Source organism: Maylandia zebra, linkage group LG1 (assembly GCF_041146795.1).
Source record: "Maylandia zebra isolate NMK-2024a linkage group LG1, Mzebra_GT3a, whole genome shotgun sequence".
Taxonomy (NCBI): domain Eukaryota; kingdom Metazoa; phylum Chordata; class Actinopteri; order Cichliformes; family Cichlidae; genus Maylandia; species Maylandia zebra.
This window is the reverse complement of record NC_135167.1, coordinates 23,101,997-23,118,480: the sequence shown is the minus strand read 5'-3', so window position 1 is coordinate 23,118,480 and position 16,484 is coordinate 23,101,997. Positions and strand designations below refer to the sequence as shown.

The 16,484-nt window shown below is 40.3% G+C and overlaps 1 protein-coding gene across 1 annotated transcript; it reads right to left on the bottom strand.

Moving 5' to 3' along the window:
- Window positions 1-6,957: 6,957 nt before the first annotated feature.
- Window positions 6,958-12,959, bottom strand: hp (haptoglobin). Its single transcript, XM_004543277.3, has 4 exons — window positions 12,865-12,959; window positions 12,502-12,590; window positions 8,302-8,585; window positions 6,958-7,779 (listed from the first exon to the last, which is right to left on the bottom strand). Exons 1-4 carry the CDS (start codon window positions 12,930-12,932, stop codon window positions 7,219-7,221), a joined length of 1,002 nt encoding a protein of 333 aa, XP_004543334.3. The 5' UTR covers window positions 12,933-12,959; the 3' UTR covers window positions 6,958-7,218.
- Between the last annotated feature and the right edge of the window lie 3,525 nt (window positions 12,960-16,484).

Here is a 16,484-nt window from a genome sequence, read left to right as displayed (position 1 = left end):
TGGTAGGTGTCAGTAATAAGGATAAATATCTTTGATGTCTCGTTTCAGGGGCAGTATGTTGGTACAGTGAGGCAGTTTGGTTTAAACCTCCTATCACCTGCAGTCTTTTAGAGCAGAGGTACCAAAGAGTTTGAGTTCTCTCCTGGTACCACGTCTTCACCTCCTACAGAATCAGAATCAGAATCAGAATGGGGTTTATTGCCAAATGTTGAGCAGGTTTACAACATTAGGAAATTGCTGCGGTGCTTCAGTGCAAACATAGTGTCATAAATAGCACTTAAATAGACATGGAAAAAAATAAAAGTAGGGATAAGAATTAAAAGTGCTACGTGGAAAGATATGTGCATGAGATATATACATGAGAATAAGAATTAAGAGTGCTACGTTGAAAGATATATACATGAGTGCAGGTGGTGATCAGTGCCAAACATGGAATGATGCAGTGACACAGCGTAGGGTCATGTGTTAGTGGCGGGTACAGTCATATGGTTAATGTTCATGTGTCCAACAGCAGAGGGGAAGAAACTGTTCTTATGGCGAGAGGTTCTGGTGCGAATGGACCGGAGCCTCCTGCCTGAGGGGAGCAGGTCAAACAGACTGTGTCCAGGGTAGAGATGGACCGATCCGATATTACGTATCGGTATCGGTCCGATACTGACCTAAATTACTGGATCGGATATCGGAGAAAAATAAAAAATGTAATCGATCCATTAAATATCACGAAAGCAGCTCACAAAACTTGCAACACGCCGTAACTCACCTCAGAACGTTAGCACGTCGGAGCAGTATGCATCACGTGATAGAGCGGCTGTGGCATGCGGGACCTGTCGGTGGTCTGGATAGCATTTGGAGCTTCGCTAGCAACCTGGCATTTCATCTCCGACAAAGTTATCCCCGAGAGAAGTAAAGCAAGTGTGTAAGTCCATCTCTGAATGTTTGTAAAGCATTCCTGCGTTAAGCTTAACAAGCGACTGCCTCTCCTGCTGCTACTTCAATCATGAAACTGCTTAACGATCAGCTGATCGGCTTTTCTGTCGCGAGTCCGTGTCTCTAGTTTGTTTTTGGCCCACTTTGCACCAGAAAGAGGAAACCAGCGGCTGAACAACAGCAGCACGTTTAAGCTTGATCAGCTGTTGTTAGAATTTATTTAATATTACTTTCTACTCCAGGATCTTTTTCTACGTAGCTGACGCTGGTAACTGTGCAGGGGCGGATCTAGCAAAGTTTAGCCAGGGGGGCCGATAGGGCATTAACAGGGAAAAGGGGGCACAAAGACATACTTTTCTTTCTTATTCTCATTTAAAATGTCTAGCTTTTAATGAATAATTATCCGAATCTTTCACCCAAAGTTTTAATTTAATGTAAAATGAATAGAAGTCAATTACTGTATATAGTAACTATTAAGTCTAATATATATATATATACCCTAGTAAGCTATAGTACTTTTTCCTTTGGGAAGGTACCATCTGTGCAGTCTGCAATTTTGTTGAAGAAAGATGTTGAATCTATTTAATATTTCTTGAAAAATAATTGATTTCTGTGCATTTTTTTTTCACACTGCATCAAATTAAGGTTGATTACGTCGATTAAGCATCATGAGGTGGAGCGTGAGGGGTGGTTCCCTATTTTTTATTTATTTATTTTTGTTGTTGCTGGGAGTTGGAACCCTATTAGTTAGGTTGCTTAATATTTATGCTAAGTACTCTTTAAAATACCAGAATAGGGAGGATGGTGTAGGTTTAAGTTTATTAGATTGATCAGTATTGCTGAACTATGAAATATTTTTTTTGCATACAGGTATAACAGAATAGCTTTAGTGTAGTTGTTGTTTTAAACTTGAGTATGAACTTATACAAAATGCAGCAAGATATTTAAAAAACAGTTTTGTTGATTAAAAAACACTATATCGGATTCATATCGGTATCGGCAGATATCCAAATTTATGATATCGGTATCGGACATAAAAAAGTGGTATCGTGCCATCTCTAGTCCAGGGTGAGAAGGGTCAGCTGAGATCCGAGCTGCACGCCGCAGTGTCCTGGAGGTGTACAGGTCCTGCAAAGATGGGAGTCTGCAGCCAATCACCTTCTCAGCAGAGCGCACAACACGCTGCAGTCTCTGTTTGTCCCTGATAGTGGCTCCAGCGTACCACACGGTGATGGAGGAGGTGAGGATGGACTCGATGATTGCAGTGTAGAACTGCATCATCGTCCGTGTTGGCAGGTTGAATTTCTTCAGCTGCCTCAGGAAGTACATCCTCTGCTGGGCTTTCTTGATGACGGAGGTGATGGTGGGCTCCCACTTCAGGTCCTGGGTGATGGTGGTACCCAGGAAGCGGAATGAGTCCACAGAGGTGATGGGGGTGTCAGTCAGGATGATGGGGGGGAGTGGGGCTGTGTGCTTCCTGAAGTCCACAATAATCTCCACTGTCTTCTGGGCATTCAGCACCAGGTTGTTGTGGCTGCACCAGGACACCAGACGTTCAACCTCCCTCCTGTAGGCAGACTCGTCCCCGTCCGAGATGAGTCCAATAACGGTGGTGTCATCTGCAAACTTGATTAGCTTGACAGACTGGTGGGTGGAGGTGCAGCAGTTGGTGTACAGGGAGAAGAGCAGAGGAGAAAGAACACAGCCCTGAGGGGAGCCGGTGCTGATGGTCCGGGACTCCGAGACATTCTTTCCCAGCCTCACATGCTGCTTCCTGTCTGTCAGGAAGTCAGTGATCCACCGGCAGATGGGATCAGGCACATTCATCTGGGAAAGCTTGTCTCGGAGATGGTCTGGAAGGATGGTGTTGAAGGCAGAGCTGAAGTCCACAAACAGGATCCTGGCGTAGGTTCCTGGGGAGTCCAGATGCTGCAGGATGAAGTGTAGGGCCATGTTGATGGCGTCGTCTACAGACCTGTTGGCTCTGTATGCAAACTGCAGGGGGTCCAGGAGGGGGGCCGTGAGGGTCCTGAGATGGGAGAGAACTAGGCGCTCAAAAGACTTCATGACCACAGATGTCAGAGCCACGGGTCTGTAGTCATTTAGTCCAGTGATCCTAGGTTTCTTGGGGACAGGGATTATGGTGGAGGACTTGAAGCAGGCAGGCACATGACATGCCTGCAGTGAGGAGTTGAAAATGCCAGAAAACACTGGGGCCAGCTCGTTTGCACAGTGTCTGAGGGTGGCAGGAGACACACCGTCTGGGCCGGGAGCTTTCCGAGCATTCAGGTTCTTAAACTGCTTCCTCACATCTGCTTCATGAATATGAAGAGTTGTGGTGGGAGGAGGTGGTGTGAAATCCTCTTTTGTGTGGGGTGAGGAGGGGGGTGTTGTAGGTGAACGGTTTGAAGGTGGTGATGGCTCTATGGAGGGGGGAGAGGTGGGGGAATTAGTGTCCAAAGTGCCTCTATTGTTGGGGCCGTTGGAGGTGTGAAGGCTGCCTGATGGCTCGTCAAAACGGCAGTAGAAGTCGTTAAGGGTATTGGCTAAGAGCAAGTCATCAGTGGAGTGGGGGGTTTTAGGCTTGTAGTTTGTGATATTCCTAAAACCTTTCCACACAGAGGCCGAGTCATTCTCTGAGATCTGCTGCTGCATCTTCTCAGAGTGCTGATGTTTAGCGATGTCCACTTCTTTAGTGAACCTGTACTTGGCCTCTCTGTAGCAGTCCCTGTCTCTGCTTCTGAACGCCTTTCTCTTTTCCAGCCACAGCTTTTTGAGTTTAGGAGTAAACCAGGGTTTGTCATTGTTATAACTCACCCTGGTGCGTGATGGCACAATGCTGTCCTCACAGAAGTGGATATAGGAGGTGACAGTGTCCGTAAACTCGTCCAAGCTGTTAGAAGCAGCCTTCAATGTGTCCCAGTCTGTGGTCTCCAAACACGTGCGAAGCTCCTCCACAGCCTCGTTGCTCCACAGTTTTTTAGTCCTCACGACAGGTTTGGAGAGCTTCAGCCTCTGTCTGTACGCGGGGATTAGGTGGATCATGACGTGGTCAGAAAGTCAAGCTCGGGGCACCGCGCGATAGGCCCCGCTGATCGTGCTGTAACAGTGGTCTAATGTCCTCTCCTCTCTGGTCGGGCATTTAATATACTGCTTATATTTTGGAAGCTCATGGCTCAGATTGGCTTTGTTAAAGTCCCCAAGAGCAATGATGAGAGAGTCCGGGAATGTCCGCTCCGTGTGGAGAATCTGCTCCGCGAGTGCGCACTGAGCTGCCTGCGCATCTGCGTCTGGCGGGATGTAAACAGCGGCCAGGATGAATGAAGCAAACTCCCGCGGAGAATAAAACGGTTTGCAGTGGATAAAAAGATATTCCAGAGAGGAAGAGCAGTGCTGAGCAATCACTGTCACATCTGTGCACCCAAAACATAAGAGTTAGTTTAGTTGTTGCTTTGATTTCAAACTGTTTAGACATCAAAGTGTTCAGCAGAAAAGGCCCCAAATGGATTTGTTAAATGAAAACGCATAGCTTGATGGGGAACTCAACAAAAAACAGAAGCAAACAGAGGGCTTAAAAACATGGGAGGATATAAGGGCAGTGTGGCAACACATGTATGTATTGGTATATTAGATGACAGGCTATCAAAATAAAACAGGAAGTAACAAACAAGGTAAAAAAAACATGGAGATTAGACTGACTTTTGCATCACTTCACGCTTCCTGGATGCCTCTATTGGAAATGTTGGAGAGAATATGATTTTTGACTGTCTTGGGTTGATTTATAAGTTTTTCTTTTCTTTTTTTTCCTGGTAAAATCCTGCTCTCCTCCTTTTTTAAGATAAAGTAACTAAAGAAAATCACCATAATTAGAAATGCATGGAGGAAGAAATGAGAAGAAGGAAGAGAATCACAGTATTTCATTTCTTGAGCAATTTTATAAAAGCCAGCAGCAGTTTCCATCGTGGAGGCTGGGGACTATGGCAAGCAGATGAAATGACTCACTTATATATTTGAGATGATAGTAATAAAGACCATCAGTCTCATTATGCCTGTCTCCTTGACCTAAACTTGTTTGTCTTTACAATACAATGAAAAAGATTCCAAGGTATAAAATCAATCATCTCTCCTCCACACTTTGATTTTTCCTTCTGTTTTATCTTTGCTATCACATTGAATCAACTAGACAGGCGGCTGTCGTCATATCACTGTTCAGGGCATTTGTTGTTGAGACAGTTCGTGATTTGTGGCAGAGTGAACACACCTGCCAGACAAAAATATCTTTGAAGTCTTGCTGCTCTAGGTGAAAGAAAAAAAATGTGGAGGCAACACTTAAAGTCCTCAAATTCTGAATTGGGTTATTTTCTTTTGATTTATTGTTAACTTTTGCTTTCACGCTGATGACTGCACATGATGAAATGTAGTCTCAACCTTTGAAGCTCTTAAGTCTCTTTTCAGAATGGGCAACAGGGAAACTTCACGTCTGCGCAGAGCAGTTCCTCATGAGGACACATTATTAATCTGACACCTGTATCAGCAATGATGTCTCACATCATTGTGTTTAAGGAAAGTAGACAAAATAAAATTCAGTTTTTGAAAGTCAGTAAAAGATGATACGGAGCAGTCTGAATACAACATAATTTTTCTTTCATAAGTTATGGCCCTTTTAGAAACATCAAGGAGGACAATAAAAGGTTATTGGTTTCACAAACAAATCTGACCCATGCTCATAATTTCTTTTTTTAAGAAGCTGAGATGGATCAGCAGGACTTGGTGGCTACATCCATATTTGCATAGTCACTGGTCCAAAGGTTGTGCACCCATTTGTCCTTTTACATCATTTCATAACTAGTTGATATTGGCAACATCTATTCACCACATAACCAGCCAAAAGTCTCAGACTGACAGCTTAGCTAAAAGGAAGCAGTTTTACCATTTTAGAGCTGTAATAGCAGCAGCATTCTCTTCCTTGACAGAACTCCTCACCAGTGTTGTGGAGTTGTGTTTCGCTTGCAAGTGTTAGTTCAAAATGTAAAATTGAGCCAAATGGGAACCTCCAAGGCTAAAAAATTATGCCAATGCCAATGTTTCTCAAATGGCCACTTGCAGCTCCAAAAGTAGGTCAGCCTTCTTTAAACTACCCACAGCCAGCTACAATATGCATGTGTATCAGTGGATGTATGGCCATTAATTAGAGTTACTGAGTAACTTGTGCTTTTGGAGGACTTAATATGATTAGCCTTCTAGTAGTATTGGTTATTGCCAAATACAAGAAATCCCATTTAAGAATAAGTTTATGCTTACATTTTGATGAATGAAGGTCTAGAGTCTCTTTCTTAACACTAACTAGCCAATAACTGAGCACAACACTCATCCAAATATGGTCCCAAAATAAAGAGTCAGATAGCAGTGGGTAATATTAATGTCACATCTTTATTATACCGTCTTTGAGTAGAGCTCCATAGCAGCTGATGGATTTCTGTTATAACCTTGGCACAACATAACGTGAACACTTCCATAATTTGATAACTGAGCTGTTGTATTTTATTAGACCTCACATCATCAGAGCTTTCTTTGTTAATGTATTAAATGAATTATTAACAATTTTTTCAAATTTTACATCGCACATGTTGGACAAAGTGGTTAGCAAGATGAAACTCCTTTGTTTACGATGCTATATCACTGAAGCTTGTTTACTTGCTAATGGTCATTGTGTTTCCATATGAAGCAGCAATCATAACTGATCCCAGAGCAGTAAAAGCTGAGACACTGGCAGCTTGCTTTGTATACTGGTCTTTCCTTAGTTAACGGTGAAATACTAGTGCTTTATCCACAAGGAACATGTGCAAACCACCAGAAAAAAAATCTGCTAGCATTTTAGCTTTAGCTCGAGTCTTAACGGGAGATAAACACACTGGTTTGACAGAGAAAGGTGCAGTTTCCTATGAGCATGAAACAAGCGCAACTTTCAGCGAGTTGCAAGAAGGCAGTATGTAAATGATGGATACACATATTAATTGACAGTTGAGATGATGATGATGATGAGATAGCCTTTATTTGAGGAGCTTTATGACATCACTGTCCAAGATGAAAGGAGAGAGATTGCTTTTACTGTGGTACATTTTAATGTCTGTTCCTTCTTCTTTTAAAAAAAAAAATATTCAGTGTATTTTTCCCTCTCTTCACAGATTTAAATGATACAAAACAACAGGTGTTACTTCACAAGCACTTTAAAAAAACAAAAACAAATCACAGATTAAACACCTCCTCAACACTTAAAGGACAGCCGAATTACTACTGCCTTTTGTACATCGCAGACATCGCTTCAAAGCGCACAGCAGTTGATGTGTCTGTATCTCCTCTCATAATGCTGTGGATCCAGGGCAAATACGAGGAAAGCTTCATATACACTGCATGCTTGTACCTAGTGCAGGATTTATCATAGGAAAGGATCCCTGCAGCATATATGTCCCCAGTTTCAGGGTCTGTGACAGCCAGAGCGCCACCTGCATCCCCAAAACAGACATTCTCCTGATATTCTGTGGCAGCAGTGCAGATCATGTCATCATCTACAGTTGGCGTGAGTGCAAGACTTTCATATTCAGCCCTACATTCAGAGTGATTGGCCAGTGGGACTACGATGTGTTTGAGAAAGGGAGAAGGGGTGAGAAGGGGTCCCCAGCCCCATCCAGTGATAATTCCTGACCCACGCACGGCCTTGGCCAGGTCCTGGCCTCTCTCTGGTAATGGGATGGGGGTCACTTTATCATTTATAACGACAGGCTGCTTCAGCTGGATCAGAGCCAGGTCGTTGTTCCAGTCAGACTGATTCTGAAAGCCTGGATGGAGAACAACCTGCAGGAGGGAAATGCAAAAGTTTGTTCTTAAGTTTGATGTTGCATTTAGCTTTGTATTTTTTTTTCACTTTCAAGCAGTGCTTCCTAACACAGAATAAATGTGTAATGAAGTATGAAGTAAGAGCCATTAAAATGATGACAAATTTCCCGTTGATAATAAATTTTAAGGTCTAAAGACACGTAAGTATGCCAGATTTCAAAGAAGTTCATAAAAAGTGATATATTTTCACATGAATCATTTGGTCTCATTCAGTAGAATTCACATCACTCACCCTGAAGGTTTGAACAAATTTCTTTAAGCTCAGAAATGCTAGCAACTATGTGGTGTTAAAAAGCAACCCTTTCATGACTTAACTTTGACTTTAATGAAAAAGATATCCACATACTTGATTATTTTATAAACTTGTGGAACCTTAAAAACATGGTGTGTATAGAAATGACAGAACAAGAAAACAAAAGAAAAACAAACATATAGTAAAATAATATAATTCTTGACTCTACAACAGTTTCCTTTCCTCACCTTCTCAACAGCAACCTCATTGGAAGATTTAGCATAATCCTTTTTTGTAATTCCCAGGTACACTTTAGGGATGACAGGCTCCTGTCCCTGAATGTCCTCCCGACTCTTCCTAACAAAAAGGTTTCTTCCAGCCGTCAACACCCAGCGGTCAGAGATGAGAGCACCGCCTGCATAACCTCCATCCAGCATGCTCTCAGCAATGTAGACCATGGCCTGCCAGGGCACATGAGGAGCCAGTTTCCCACCAACCATTCGCCTGGAGCGGACAGATGCTGTCCTGGAGGCTGGGAAGTTAACGCAGACATTCTTATTTATAATCCTGTCGATCCTGTCAAATATTGTCTTGGCCTACAGTTCAAGTTTACACAATTTAGTTCATCACAAAAAAGCTTCGCCATCCACATTTTACAAAAACTATTGACCTCTGGAGACCATTTATCCACATACTGGGACATTAGACGTTATACTCGACCGGCACCTCATACTTTAATTCTGCTCAGTAAAGTGTTTAAACTCATTATCAACCTCTTTAAAATACTTTGTGTTAAAAAAGGATACATTTTTTACCTGTGATGTCCGACTATAAGGCACTCTCAAAAATCGACAGTGCACCTTATAATCCCGTGTGCCTTATGTATGAATTCTGGTTGTGCTTACTGACCTCAAACCGATTTTATGTGGTACACGGCGCTCAGCAATCTGTCAAATGTTTTAGTACGACTTTGCTAAGCTACGAACCCGCAATGCTTGATGGACTGTTGGAGCATTACGGCTACCGTAGTCAGGAGCCTCCCGGAGTGATACGTACTGTGCTTCAACATAATATTACTGTATTGTGTGTGTATAAGGACCCCAAAATGGCACCTGTTAAGAGACATGCGTATTAAGCGGATTTTAAACTCAAGGCGTCACGCAGTACAACTTGGGAACAGAGCAGCTGCGAGAAAATTCAGCATTAATGAGTCAATGGTGCAGAAGTGGAGGAAGCAAGAAGAATGAGTTGAATAAAGTTAGACTGCTTTATTTTTGCTTAATGCGCCTTATAATCCCGTGCACCTTATGATCTGAAAAATACGTATTTGACTTATTTATTTGGCACACTGCAGTTTCATGTTGCAAAGCACCTCTTTTTAACTTTTGTGGATATTATACATGGTTATGCTCAGGATATGTCCATATATTCCACTGCAAATGCCTTTTGGTTAAACTGTCAGCAAGGCATTTGCACTGTTACATTTTTATATAGCTTTAATGCACATAAAAAACTGCTTGTTTAAGTGAAAATACATTGATGGAGGGTTTTTGCACTGTAAACTATTTTGTCTCGCATCAGTTACATCGTCAGTTATATCGTCATCGCAAATTTTCAAATATATCCATCCATTCAAATTGGTTGAAATTAAACATTTAAAGTAAACTACTGTGCTTTGCTGCAACTCTTAGCCCTACATAATTTGCACAAAAAACAACATTTATGCCCATAATGCTGACTTTAAGTAATGTGATCACATGTACATTTTCCATGTAATTTTGTCACATAAACACAATGTAAACCATTCAATTCAATGGCATCTGGTCAAATGCAAGTACAGAGTATAGATTTGTTGTCCTGTAGTATCTTTGTTTTCATTCATTTTATAGTATAAAGTGCTTTGAGATGACTTTTATTGTCATCTTAATTATTATCTTTTTTAATGAAGCACAAATTTTTTGGTATTCCCATAAATTCTAATTCATTTGTTGTTGTTGTTGTTGTTGTTGTTTTAAAAAACAGCTTGCAATTTTTTCATTGCCTGAAACTGTCACAAATGTTATGTTTGACTCGCTCATCCTGTTTTGCTGCTTTCTAATTTGTTCTCTCTCTGTCTTAATGAGACCTCCTGCATAAACGGATATTTAGAACATGTTTGTTTTAGGCGTAGACCTTAAGGACACTTTGTCAGTTTGAGCATTTCGGCTTTGTTAACAGCACTTTTGCTCTTTCCCATTTTCCCTCAAGTAGAACTTAAACCTAATTAATAAAACATGACCTGCTTGATGTCAGGCTTGTCACGTTTTACTTTGTGCCCTTCAGTCATTAAAGAATATTGTTATCTCTTCCTGCTTTTTCAGCAGAGCTTTTCCATCTGAATACGACACTTTCTTGCTCTAAAAAGCCTTTTCAAAAACAACAGACTTTAAATAATGTATCATGGAGCAAAATATGGAATCTGTTCTCTGTGCTTTTCATCCACTAGTCTTTTGTGTGGCTGAGATAATCATGAAGACCGCTTTGACTAATGTATTGATAGCTCCGTACAGCACTGAAAGACTATCATCAATTTTCTTCTAATTTTACATCCTTCTGGCAGAATTAATATACCAAGAATGAGTTCCAATATTTTGTTCATTTATTGTATTAAGTACAGCACATAATGTATTACAAGAAATGAACAACTTATTATTTTAACACATCACAGCAACAATGAATGGATTTAGTATCTGTGCTACATTTCTTGTTTTCTTTGTCTCATTATGTTAATATTTTTAGTAAACAATAGCATCCTTTGTCTTATTAAAAATGTCTTTTTCATCACGTCTCCAGTGGGTTCAGTTATCTTTCACTAAAAACTGATTGTTTGGATTATTGTAAAGTTTTTATCAGCTGTTTGGGGAGAAGCAGGGAAGCAGAAGATTTCCCTTTCAAAGGCAGTAGCCTCAGAGCCAAATGAAGGGAAAAAAAGTCACCAGTCCTCAGATCCCTCAGGAAAGCACGTGTCATTTAATGCAGGAGTTATCTGTCTGAACAGCAGCTGCAGAGGAGGTTTCGTTATAACCCAAGGGTGTCAAAGTCATTTTAGTTCAAGGAATACATGAAGCCCAATTTCATCTCAAGTGGGTTTGACCACTAAACTCATATTTAATAACCTGATATTTATAAATTCTTCCCTTTTAGTTTAAAGAAGTATAAGAGCTTTATTGCAGTAATCAAATTGAATGGTATACCCATTTACAGAACTGATGAACAGCCTGCATTTAAAAAAAGCAACTTTGGCAGCTCTCACACCACACTGTGGTATGCAAATGTGTTAGGTTGCAAAAATAGACCAACAATATAGGAAAAAAGTCTAAAAACAACAAACAATTTTTTGCAGCTGTTACTGTAATTTGCAAGCCCCCCCAACTGGCATAATTTGGAGCCCTTTCACAGCCCACTTCTACGTTTGACACAGCTGGGGAAAACTGTTTTTTTCACAGCTTTGAACTTTGTGGGTGGTTGAAGTGAAAAAGCGGCTGCTGCTGCTGATACTGAAGGAAGTGCAGTGGTAAATGTCACAGTAATCTGAGAGTATGGCAGTAAGTCAAAATACGGTTTGTTCCACACTCATTTATCGGAACAAAGCTGGAATGGATTACCATAAAATTTCATGTACACAACAATATCACAGGGGTATTCCCTGTATATTGTCATTTTGTTTTAGTTACGTTTCCGAATTTACAAAATCAGTTCAGTTAGTTACAGTTAATTATTTTTAAAAGTCATGTTTATATGTAATTAACAAAAATGTCTTTTGACATATAGTTGTAGTTTTTAGTTTAGTTTTGGTTAAACTTTACTGAACTTTACTGAGACCCATATTTAAACTGCAAGCGTTTTGATTTTGATTTTTTTAACTTGTGGTTTTTAGAAGCGATGAAATGCTTCTCCAACTGAAAACGCAACATTGAGATAAGAGAATCAGCTTTCAGGGTAACTTGATGATGCTTGAATACTTTTAACTATCCTTGTTTGAATTATTTGACTTTATGCTGTTATTTCTTATTTCGAGGCCAACTGAGCCTACTATACTGGCTGACTGATCTTTAGCTGTGATAACCTCTGATTATTCTGCTGACATTCAAAACAAGTTACTACAATCTGCAAAATGAATGACTTCTTTTTGTAGTAAGTGCTAATTAATGTCAATTGTTAGAATGCTTACATGGATATTTACATCACTGGCTTACTTATAAAGCAAGATATGACATGATAAACATATCTGTTAAATATCAGCTGTCACGGTGAGCCAGTTAGCGTGCTGACGTCTCAGTTTGACTGCATTGCTTTTTAAGGCTGTTTTTTAAATGCTTGGCTGGTCAAATACTATACCATGCAGAAACCTTTTTGTTACATGAAATATTGAAGTAAAAAGCTTATTTCGAATTAAGAGTATGTGTTACCTAACACAGAGGCTTTCATCCTTTCTTCAGCATGAGCCACATCTGCCAGGCAGGCCCACGCAGCCAGGACGACCACAGTCAGAGAAAACCTTCACACGACAACAAGAGAGAGAAATGATGAATAAAAATTAAATGCCTCTGCTTCTGTGGGTCGGTGGAGCTGGGAGCAGATAAAAAAATAGAATGAGAAACTGTAAGGAGTCAGTTATTTAATTACTGAGATCGATATATCAGCATTGGATTTACAGCATGTAGGAAATGATAGATGACGAATGGAAAACCTTTCATGGTAAAACAATGCTTTGATTTATGGATTGTAATTATTAAGAGATTTGATGAAAACCAAAAAATAATCCAACTTACGCCATTCTGTGGATCATATTCATCTTCTTCAACAATGCTAAGTCTCTTCTGTCGAGTGTGTTGTGCATTTTTCTGCTGGGAGTATTTATATCTGCTCAGAGGCAACACCTCTGCTCTGGAAATTTCTGTTTAGAACAAAAGCATCGATTCCTGAAATCTAAAATAAATAATTGTGCAATCTGACTTTTATTCCTCTATTCAGACGCTCTCTAAAGACTAGAGTCAGGGTGCATACAATCTGGGGCATATCCATCTTTTGTTAATATATATGATATATTTTGTTGTATAATAAACTGAATTAAATTAAGTATAAAAATGCACAATGGCAAAATACCACAGCACAGTGGTAAAACGTGTTAATTTCTGCTGGTTTAGTCTATTTTTTTATTTTTTGTATTTTAACACTTTAGCTCAGCAGTGGATCTAATGAACTGCAGGTTTTGTAATTCTGTGTTTTTTAATTTTGCAAAGTATAACAGTTTGTACTTTGGTCATAGATTTACTTCATAGTTTACTAAAGATAAACAGTGCTGACGGATTCTGACACACTGCTATCACTTGTGGATGAGAAGTATTTTGCAACACTGTGTTCTGTTTATTTTGTTATTACACAAAACGAGGTTCAGATGAATGGGTTTGTCTGTAGGGAACAAAAACGCAGCATTTCATCAGATTCATGGAAGTAAATAGTTACCTTGTGCTGGAACAATTTAGATGTGTTTCATGGTGGGAAGTCCAGAATTGAGGCTTTGGGCATTTATTTAACAGAGGCTGTGTAGAGGTTACTCAGACGTGCGATTAAAACACGTCTGTGTTCACTACAATGTTCTTATTAGTGATTATAACTTTATTTCGCATTGGGAGTGGTCTAACCAAGGTTGAAACTATCAAGAGGAAGAATCATACAGCCTTAATGCCTAAAATGTTGCGATGCGGTGTAAAATGAAATCAGAGTTTTTCAGAAGTAAAGATGGGCAAAGGGCCCAATAAGATAAAAAGACTCAGAGAGAAATCTCTCTGCACAAGAGACAAGGCCGAAAATCGATACTGAACGCCTATGATCTCTGGGCCCTCAGGCAGCACGGTATTATAAATAGTCATGGTTCTGTCATGGAAATCATTGCATGTGCTCAGGAACACAGTTAACTATGCTAGCCACAGACGCAGGTTAAAGCTCTATGACACAAGGAATAAGACATATGTGAACATATGTTTTAATTGCCACGATCTTCACTGGGCCAAAGCGCATCTAAAATGGACTGAATTGAAGTGGAAAAGTGTTCAGTGGTCAGATAAAACAAAATTCGTATTTATTTTTGGAAAACATGGAAGATGTGACCCTCTAAAGGGACTAACAGTGCTAGGTTCAAAAGCCTGCATCACTGATGGTATGGGGCTGTATTAGTTTGGAATTGGCAGTATTGGCACATGTGAAAAAGGCACCATCAGTATTGAAATGTATATACAGGTTTTACAGCAACATATGCTCTCACTATTTATTTTTAAGGGAAAGCGTTGCATATTTCAGCAAGACAATGGTAAACCACATACTGCATCTATTACAACAGCATGACCTGCGTGCAGTCCAGACCTTTCACCAGCTGAAAACAATTTGGAGCATCATCAAACAAAAATATGGCAAAGAAGGCCCAGGACTAGAATCCTATATCAGACGAGGCTGTCCTCAATTTCCTGACATTTATGGGCTGCTGTTAAAAGAAGAGGGAATGCTGCACAGTGGTAAACAGGCCCGGTCCCAAGTTTTTTGAGACATGTCAATGACATCAAATTCAAATTAGACTCAATATTTTCCTTAAAATGACACTTTTTAAAAAAAAAAAGTTTGATATGTAAATAAAATATGAGATTTGCATTGGATTCCGCTTTTATTTACATGCCACACAGAATTAGTCTTGTATGTTATAGTGTTTGCAACACGTATTGAGGATTTTTGGACCACTGCGATAGATCATCAAAAGACCAACTGAGGGAACTGCTTATGGACAAATCGTATTCTTCCCTCCAGTAAAGTTCAGACTTGCAGAATCAATGCCAAACTGAAGGGAAGCTGTTTTGGCAGCTTGTGCTGGCCTGACACATTTTATTTTGTGTTCATTTTTTTATGAGTACTGACAGAAAATGTGTGGAGGCCATTATGCTCTCATTCTCAGTCATGCATTAAAAACTATCAGTAACTGACTAGATAGATTTAATATTCATGCTCTGTACTTAAAATATAGTCTAATTGGGTGTGAAGATTTGACTTCTAGGGAGCCCTGAGAAACATTTTCTAAGGGTAATCAGTTTAAGAACATAACTTGGTAGCAAAACCCTAAAACTCTAACACTAATGTCAGGGTAAGTCACTTTATGGCGGCGGTGCTAAGGAGATGACACTCAGGCGAGTGCACTTTTAATTGGGTCAGACACAGAGCTGTTCATTTAGGAAGCCCTTCTGTTCTCTGAAAGTCCACATTTCAACCTCATCACCGTGTCAGTGGGTGCAAACTACTCAGATCATGCAAATATTTTTCTGGGACAGAAAATGTCACAAATGTTTGTTCTTTACCCAGCTTTGTTAGCGGCATTGCTCTGGAAGGCAAGGTTGAGTAAAGTTGCTATGAATCAATCCAGTATGTGGGAATGGCAGGAAAAATGTACACAGACAGAAGTTAAACCTGCATTCTTTATGATGACCAACAGAGGGCGACTCCTCTGATTGTGGAAACAAAGTAAAAAAGAAGGAAAGGAAGGGTTGACAAATCACTAACACATGTGTTGTCCCTGATCTTATAGGAACTTCATTCAGGTTAATACTGCATGTTTTATGTTGGATTATTCACAGTGTGACTCCCACCAGAGCTTGAGCCATTCAGTTTGTCTGCAGGCTTCACACAGCAATAGATACAGTATGTATAGCTGACAGTGCTGTACCATCAAAAGACCTGTCACTCAGGTTGGTAGGCCTCCAAATGTAATCAACCAGAACAGAAACCAGGCTATAGCTCCCTGACTATAACATGGGATATGTCCTATTTATTTGGCAGATTTACAAACCCCTTGAGGATTAAGTTACATAAAGCTGCTCAGCACGTACACAGCCGAATGCTTCAATTTCCATTTCAATCTCAGTGCATTTGCTGTTGAATGACTTCAGCCCGTCTCGTGGAGATTTTGTTAAGGCAAGAACAAATCAGTGCTGTGTACTTAAACCTGATGTTCAGTGTTTCCAATCATATTTGAAGGTAGGAGGTCTCACTTGAAAGCTGTAGTCTTTTCTCCCTGAGGAAAACAACAGAGGATGGATGTGACCCTCAAGCTAGACAAGCTTTGCACATGGGCCCAGACCACTAGGGGCAAACGATGGGTGCCATTGAAATGGAGCTAGAGATGATTTTCAGCAGCACAGGCATGTGAAAAGTTCAAAAGTGAAAGCATGTAAGAAAGCTACAATAAGCTTGAGGACAAAGAGTCTATGCAGATAATGAGGCGTGGACTGAAAGTGAGAATTCAACAGCAACAGAAGCTCTGAGACACAACAGCATGACAGATGTTCAGAGCACCGAGGACCAAAGAGAGAAGATGAGAGAGGGTGGGGGGAGACACATGAGAGGCCAAACA

Excerpts from the sequence above, each read along its gene's own strand:
- hp (XM_004543277.3), bottom strand. The coding sequence starts at position 12,932 with ATGCACAACACACTCGACAGAAGAGACTTAGCATTGTTGAAGAAGATG. Across the intron at positions 8,586-12,501 it reads GATGAAAGCCTCTGTGTTAG|CCTCCAGGACAGCATCTGTC; the intron begins GTAACACATACT and ends TTAACTTCCCAG. Across the intron at positions 7,780-8,301 it reads ATGAGGTTGCTGTTGAGAAG|GTTGTTCTCCATCCAGGCTT; the intron begins GTGAGGAAAGGA and ends TCCCTCCTGCAG.